At 38.2% G+C, this 8787-nt stretch overlaps 1 protein-coding gene across 1 annotated transcript; it reads left to right on the top strand.

The window, feature by feature from the left end:
- The first annotated feature begins 802 nt into the window (after positions 1-802).
- LOC124152580 (short-chain collagen C4-like) lies at positions 803-6264 on the top strand. The gene is made up of 3 exons (XM_048395438.1): positions 803-965; positions 1693-1770; positions 5283-6264. Exons 1-3 carry the CDS (start codon positions 803-805, stop codon positions 5642-5644), a joined length of 603 nt encoding a protein of 200 aa, XP_048251395.1. The 3' UTR covers positions 5645-6264.
- The last annotated feature ends 2523 nt before the right edge of the window (positions 6265-8787 follow it).

The raw sequence follows: 8787 nt of genomic DNA, 5'->3' as shown, positions 1-8787 counted from the left end.
CCTTGTTGCTAGGCTGACGTCACATGGCATTGTTTCGCCGATGGAACTTGCAACAAAATTCCACAAATAACGTCATCGGGTAGTGCGACGTAATTGTAAAATTTGAGGTGCAAGGCGCCGTTCCACAAGGCGATCGTACTGTAGCGACAGTCGTTAATCTATTTTAAAGTATGTGAGTTCCGATAACCTTAGCGCTACGATAATTTGGTGGAACGGACGCCTGAATTCCAAAGGTGGACCGTTGCATGGTATTAAATTCATACGTTTCAACTTTTGACGTGTTTGAAGTATTATTCAGTCAAACTGAATTAGATTATGCCATGGATCGTCAGGGTGTCAGCCTATTCACACTCAACAGTATAATTCTGAAAATGATATGAATGGCAAGTAATAAATAAAATACTCAACTCGCTCCCGTGTAAAACTAATTTTATGAAACTCGTGAATAGTTGTGGTATCTCACTCGTTTCATAACATGTACGTGTATTACATGGGAGCTCGTTTAAAATTCTATATATGTTGCATCTCATTCGGAATCCAACATCTGCTGCAGGATGTGTAGTGCTAGACACACACTGGCAACAACTGTGCAGCTGGAAATTAAAGAGCTCCGAGCTGCAACATTCATTATTTGTATTTGTACTGATCTCTGAAACTCCGGACTAGGTGTCCGTTTCAGTTAAGCTGTATTTACCTTATTGCAGGTGACACTGTTTATTCCTACGAGCTAGCGTGAACTGGACATATTTATATACATATAAATACTGACTTATCATGACGCTATAGATTGACTACAGTCAAGATGATGGTGAAAGAATTGATGATCATATTGCTCTTTGTATGCGTGACAATTCGCAAGACCACTTCGCGGGTTCTGCCAACCTCAACACCATGCATTGCCACTCAGACGTTTCTCGATGAATTGCGGCAGATGCTTAAGACGGAACAGAATACGTCGAATTCTGGTAAGACAGATTTTTTCCTCCGTTGACCTCCTTGTTTCTATATCTTTGGATTAAACAAAATTCTATTTGTTGATGAATGTCCATTTTTTCATCAACTTAAAAGGCTGAGGCTGCACATAAAGGGATGATGACTGCCAAATGACGGAAACGTGTAAGTTGAACACATTCAAGCTGAGGACACACTCTTGTACAGCCTACCGGGCAGGTGACGCCCTCAGCCAGACTTTTACCATGTGTTTGTTCACGTCGTTATTCTGTCATAGGCAAAGGGGTTCATTACTTTATCATGAAAACCAGGGGAAAGGCTAATATCGAGGAATGTTTTATCTCTGGGTTGTGTTTGCAAGTGCTAAAAATGAAAGAGGAAATGTGAAAGTGCATCAGTGTTTATGAAAATAATGTTCTTTGTACAAGTAATCATGTCATCTAATCAACGAAATACTCATGTATTTCATATCAATATCCGTTAAAACATTACATTAGGGTATATCACAGAATATGAGTGTCTCTTTAGTATTAGTTTTGTAAATATATTATTGAAATTGTGTCCCCAGGTAGCAGGGTCCGCCCAGGTGGAGTGAATCAAGGTTTATGACACAGTTTGTCAGTACATTTGTAGATTTTTCCCAAACAAAGTAAATGTCCACAACAATTATCCACGATTCACACGACAATTATACAGACATGTATGCATATATATTGAAATACCAATATTTTTGTGTTACAGGTAAGGGTACTGGTGGTGCTATCTACACGCGATGGGGTAAAACAGAATGTCCGTCTAAAACGGAACTTGTGTATAAAGGTGAGATAAACCTGATATCCTGTATTCAAACCATTTCTTTCTTTGATATACAGTCAAACTGTGAACGGAGCTAGATTTTTAGTTGTATCTAATTAATACATATAGTGCCTAGTGAGATTACGGAGTGAACTATGCATGCAGATATTGTCTAGTCACATTGTGAAGTGAGCTATGCATGCATATATTATCTAGTCACATTGTGAAGTAAGCTGTGCATGCAGATATTGTCTAGTCACATTGTGAAGTGAGCTATACGTGCGTATATTGTCTAGTCACATTGTGAAGTGAGCTTTGCATGCATATATTAACTAGTCACATTGTTAAGTGAGCTATGCATGCAGATATTGTCTAGTCAAATTGTGAAGTGAGCTATGCATGCAGATATTATCTGGTCACGCTGTGAAGTGAGCTATGCATGCAGATATTATCTAGTCACATTGTGAAGTGAGCTATGCATGCAGATATCATCTAGTCACATTGTGAAGTGAGCTATGCATGCAGATATTATCTAGTCACATTGGGAAGTAAGCTATGCATGCAAATATTGTCTATTCACATTGTGAAGTGAGCTATGCATGCAGATATTGTCTAGTCAAATTGTGAAGTGAGCTATGCATGCATATATTACCTAGTCACGTTGGGAAGTAAGCTATGCATGCAGATATTGTCTAGTCACATTGTGAAGTGAGCTATGCATGCAGATATCATCTAGTCACATTGTGAAGTGAGCTATGCATGCAAATATTATCTAGTCACATTGTGAAGTAAGCTATGCATGCAAATATTGTCTAGTCACACTGTGAAGTGAGCTATGCATGCAGATATTGTCTAGTCAAATTGTGAAGTGAGCTATGCATGCATATATTATCTAGTCACGTTGGGAAGTAAGCTATGCATGCAGATATTGTCTAGTCACATTGTGAAGTGAGCTATGCATGCAGATATTATCTAGTCACATTGTGAAGTGAGCTATGCATACAGCTATTGTCTAGTCACACTGTGAAGTGAGGTATGCATGCAGATATTATCTAGTCACATTGTAAAGGAGCTATGCATACAGCTATTGTCTAGTCACACTGTGAAGTGATCTATGCATGCAGATATTGTCTAGTCACATAGTGAAGTGATCTATGCATGCAGATATTGTCTAGTCACATTGTGAAGTGATCTATGCATGCAGATATTGTCTAGTCACATAGTGAAGTGAGCTATGCATGCAGATAGTATCTAATCCCATTGTGAAGTGAGCTATGCATGCAGATATTATCTAGTAACATTGTGAAGTGAGCTATGCATGCAGATTTTGTCTAGTCACATTGTGAAGTGAGCTATGCATGCAGATATTGTCTTATCCCATTGTGAAGTAAGCCATGCATGCATATACTGTCTAGTCACATTGTGAACGGAGCTAGTTTTTCAGTGGTATCTAATCAATACATATAGTGCCTAGTGAGATTACGGAGTGAACTATGCATGCAGATATTATCTAGTCACATTGTGAAGTGAGCTATGCATGAAGATATTACCTAGTCCCATTGTGAAGTGAGCTATGCATGCACTTATTATCTAATCCCATTGTGAAGTGAGCTATGCAAGCAGATATTATCTAATCACACTGTGAAGTGAGCTATGCATGAAGATATTATCTAGTCACATTGTGAAGTGAGCTATGCATGCATATATTATCTAGTCACGTTGTGAAGTAAGCTATGCATGCAGATATTGTCTATTCACATTGTGAAGTGAGCTATGCGTGCAGATATTGTTTAGTCACATTGTGAAGTGAGCTATGCATACAGCTATTGTCTAGTCACACTGTGAAATGAGCTATGCATGCAGATATTATCTAGTCAGATTGTGAAATGATCTATGAATGATCTTTGCATGCAGATATTATCTAGTCACATTGTGAAATGAGCTATGCATGCAGATATTGTCTAGTCACATTGTGAAGTGAGCTATGCATGCAGATATTGTCTAGTCACATTGTGAAGTGAGCTATGCATGCCACGATTGTCTTGCTATATTTTGCGGTGATCAATGCACTCATGAGTTATGCATACATATATTACTTTGTCCCATTGTGTAGTAAGCTACGCATAGGCATATGTATACGATCTTGTCAAATTGTGTTGGGAACCACGCATTGTGTCACCCTTCAGATTCAACAGAATGTATTACCAATTCAAATTTTGTCAGTGTAATGTTTACCTCCACTTTCTGACTGGTTGATCAGACAACCATGTTGCCATATTGCACAACCTGTTGTAAGAAGTCATGGCAGTTCGTACTTCCTTATCAAAACTTATTGTTTTCATTTGATTTTGCCCTTGCAATTGACATACATTTAACATCTTGTATTTTGTGCTAAAACACCATTATCATCAATAAGCAGGACAGGTAAACTTTATCTCCGGACAAGTGTTTCTTACTGTCTAGTTGTCCAGGGACAAGTTCACAAATTTGATATTTCCTCACCCTTGCAATGCATACATATATAATACACATGCTACTAGTCTAGTCATGTTATTTAGTGCACACATATGCAGATACACATTTTCTCATCACATTGTGTAGTAACCGGTGCGTACAAAGATTGCCTAATCACACTCTATATTGAGCTATGCATACATAGTTTGTCTAATGGATGGCTCGATGGATGGATGTATGAACAAACGAAAAGATGGACAGATGGATGGATGGATATTTGCAAAATGTTTATGATAACGGTGCGTTTTAAATGTAAGGGATATATACCTTAATAAGATTAAGATTATAATATTCATTATATCTGCCTAACCACAAATGCCAACCATAATTAACCGTGTATGTAATGTACAATGTACCTGTATTTACATTGATTATCTTTTGACAAGGTCCTTGCTAAATAAGATATGTCTACTATGTATACCAGGCGTACGGGACGCAGCCGAATTCCGGGTTTTTTTTAGAAGTTCAGGTTATGCACACATACAAGATTTACAAGTTCTCATCAATATTTCGAAAAATTAAAATACATCTAGTTATCACATATTATTCTCTCAGGTAAATGCAAAGGGGGGACATCAAAATACTGTCAAAGGTCTGTCTATATCGTCGAGAGTCATTGTTGGAAATGGATAATTTTATCATAGTTAAAATAACAATTCTCACCACATCCCGGGATGAGATAAACATTGTATTTGAAAAAATAAACTAAAACTGTGTTGTGCAGCTTTACTACTAAAACTGACCACAATTCTCTTGTTACGGTAAAATGTATGCGTAATTCAGGGATGCATCTGTCGCAGGTGTGCGTGCAATATATGTGACGTAATAGGCGTCTCATGACCACGCGAAACGTCATTCTGTAAACAGTAAACAGTATCCAAAATGGTGAAAAGTTCAAGGGGTCAAGAGGATTGACTTATGTCCTTTGAGCACCCATGGGTTTAAGCCAGATTCTGTATCTAAGTAACCAGAACATGTAAGTGATGATTGTTTTGACTAAGCTAACTGTATCATTATCACAGGAATAGCTGGAGGAACCTACTTCAGTTATAAGGCTGGACCAGCTAATATACTGTGTCTGCCTGAGAATACTGAATATGGAAACTACACCCCTGGATTTCAGTCTGATGGTGCCATCTATGGTACTGAATATGAAACCAATAAACACACCAGTTTCAAAAACCTCAACGACCATGACGTTCCCTGTGCCGTGTGTAGAAGTAGAAGCAAGACATGCGTCATCATGGTGCCTGCCAAGATGTCCTGCTTCCCTGGATGGCGTGTCGAGTACACAGGGTACCTGATGGGTGGCCATTACAATTATGCTGCTAGTGAGTATCTATGTGTTGATGGAGATGCAGAGAAGGTTCGCGGTGGCCATTAAAACAAGCACGGGCAACTATTGTATCTTGTTGAAGGTGTTTGTGGTTCCCTGCCATGTCCACCGTACAAGAATCACTGGGAGTTAACATGCGCTGTTTGCTCTAAGTAAGCCACAGATTTGATCCTTCACTGACATAATTGAATAAAGCATATTGACATACATGTATATGAATTATTGTGAGCATCAAAACAATTATAGACGGTTTATGCTTTTATTTAACTCTGATGTGTTAGGTTGCACACATGATTTCGTTATTATGGGGAATGCTGGTTGAATGATGTGGCAAATAGTTCAATTGAATCTGGAATCACATAGTTGATGCAGTTATGGAGTAACTATGTTCATTCAGTTGAGTGATCGAGCTGATCTCCTGCTCAGCTAGCTATCAGTGCAATAGGCAGGCAAAGAACACGAAATCATTTACCAAGTTTTAATTTTGTTTAAAACAACAATTACAAACAACAATAACTATGGTACTTTAATTCACATTTACAAACTTTCTAAATACCCAAATTTCTATTACGATCACGATTACTAAATGACAAGAGTGTCGCATGATGTTATGATGATATGTTTATAGCCTATAAGTAGGTCACTTCCCATGCACACATGCCGGTGGCCTTCTGGATCTGTTGTATCATGAATTATAAAGCGTGGCATGACGGATGTAGTTTTAACGCTTGCAAGACAAAGCTTACCTGTTCTTATGTCACTTTAGTTTGCGGATATTTGCTTCGTTTCACTATATATATATATATATATATATATATATACTCAACACCAAAAGTTCCTGTGACACCAATATTTAAGTATATTTTTCAAACAAGTAAAGTTTGGTTTTCAATATTGTAGTACATGTATGGAATCAAGGCACAAAAACGAAACTGCTACAGAAAAGCATGCATTCCTTGCAAAAGTTGACTTTGATGCAAGACCCATGCATTTCACTACCCAAGAATGGGTATAAAAACATGTGCGTTAACGGGATTCCATATGCATTGTTTGGCATCGTGCTAACAACAACCACTCAGAAAAACAACAAAATTACACAATTATTCAACATTACGAAATGCCACGCCTGTCCGAAAATGAGCGTCTGCGAGCCATTGGTAAGCTTGAAGCACATTCGAGTCAACGTGATGTTGCAAACAATTTAGCGTCAACAGAAACACCATTTGGTGTTTATGACAAGATAAAGGGTTATGCTGGTATTGCAACAGGACAGGTCATTATAAATACCAATGCCCGGAGTTTAATCACCATAGGAATCAAGGACGGGGAGACCGTTGCCATCCTTTAAACTAGATAGGTCTCTACCTGGGGGAACACAGGCGGAGACGAATCAAAAAGGGGAATTATTTACAATCAATTTGGAGGGAAACCCAAACTCATGTGTTGTATCAGTAGTAAGACGTAGGTATAGGGCATTGGATGATTCAGGAGCACAAGTATCTTTAATTCACCCAAGAGTATATGAAAATTTAAGAGGTGTTTCAAAGTTAACTTCAGAAAACATTTCTACAAACAGTCAATGGAAGTCCAGTGGCTGTCGAAGGATGTACAACAATACCATTTAGGGTACGGAAACAGCTCATGAAGCATAAGTTTTATATTGTTAGTGGTATCAACAGGAATATAATTCTTGGACGAGACTGGTTGACTGACAATGGAGTGATCTAGGAAGATTGAAAGTAGGTGATGCTTATGTTCCTTTAGAAGAAGACATACAAATAGCATCAATCCTCAGACTAACTAACAGGTCAATCATTAAGCCCCAAACAGTTAATGAGATAAAGGTTAAAACAAAGAAAAAGTCGTATTTTGACACGACAACGTTGTATGAGATCCATGGTGAAGAGGGAAATTACATAAATTCAGAACCAGGATTGATGGTAGGAAACTCACTGGCCAGGTTGAACAAGCAAGGTGAAATACCAGTCATGTTAGTCAATAATACAAATAAAACATTCCGACTCAGGAAAGGATGCATCCTAGGGAAGATAGAACCCATGCCTGAGGCTAGTGCAGTACTGTTAAAAGACATGACAGATAGGATGAACTCAAAAATGACAGAAAGAGATAACAGAATAAGTGAGGCAGATATTGATGTGCCTGTGGAGCACAGGGAGGCCATTACCAAGTTACTCTATAACCATAGAGACCTGTTCGCAAAAAAACTGACATGGACTTGAGTCATACAGACACAGTTAGAAACTTGACACGGGTGATCACGCCCCAATCAAACTAAAAGCTTATAGGTCACCCTTAAACAAGAGGAAGATTGTTGACAAGGCAGTAGAGGACATGTTGGCTGCAGGGGTTATCAAGAGATCTAGATCACCATGGAGTTTTCCTATTGTAGTTGTTGACAAATAGGATGGATCAAAACGTTTTTGTGTTGATTTTAGACAATTAAACAAAGTCACAAAACAAATATCACATCCTCTGCCAGTAATTGATGATATTTTATCATCATTAGGTAATGCATCCTACTTCAGCTCCTTTGATTTGAAATCAGGATACTGGCAAGTCCTTATGGATGAAAATGATAGTGAAAAGACAGCATTCTCATGTCACCGAGGGCTGTTTGAATTCTCAGTTATGCCATTTGGTTTGAGTAATGCACCTTCTATATTCATGGAGCTCATGAATATTGTACTTCAAGACTGTGAAGCTTTTGCTATTGCATATCTTGATGACATTCTCATATTCTCATCAACCAAAGAAGAGCACATGAAACACATTGGAATAGTACTAGACAAATTGAGAGAACACAGTCTTAAGTTGAAATTGAGTAAATGCAGTTTTCTAAAAGAAGAAACAAATTACTTTGTTTTATTGTCAACAAGGAGGGAGTGAAACTAGATATGGGAAAAGTAGAAGCCATAAGATCAATGCCCCCTCCTTCATCAGTTAGGGAGGTCAGAAGTTTTTTGGGAATGTGTAGCTATTACAGAAGGTTCATACTTAATTTCTCAAAAGTAGCTGAACCCATAATAACCTTGACAAAGAAGTATGCTACGTTCAAATGGTCCACAGAATCCTAAGAAGCGTTTGACTTTCTGAAGAGCAGCCTAACTGTTGTTCCACTCTTAGCATATCCAGACACCAACAAACCATATGTGTTGTATACGGACGCTAGT

The sequence above is a fragment of the Haliotis rufescens genome, unplaced genomic scaffold (genome assembly GCF_023055435.1).
Source record: "Haliotis rufescens isolate VD_foot unplaced genomic scaffold, xgHalRufe1.0.p SCAF_14, whole genome shotgun sequence".
Classification (NCBI taxonomy): Eukaryota; Metazoa; Mollusca; class Gastropoda; order Lepetellida; family Haliotidae; genus Haliotis; species Haliotis rufescens.
Note: the sequence above shows the minus strand (reverse complement) of the source record. Positions and strands in the feature narration are given on the sequence as shown.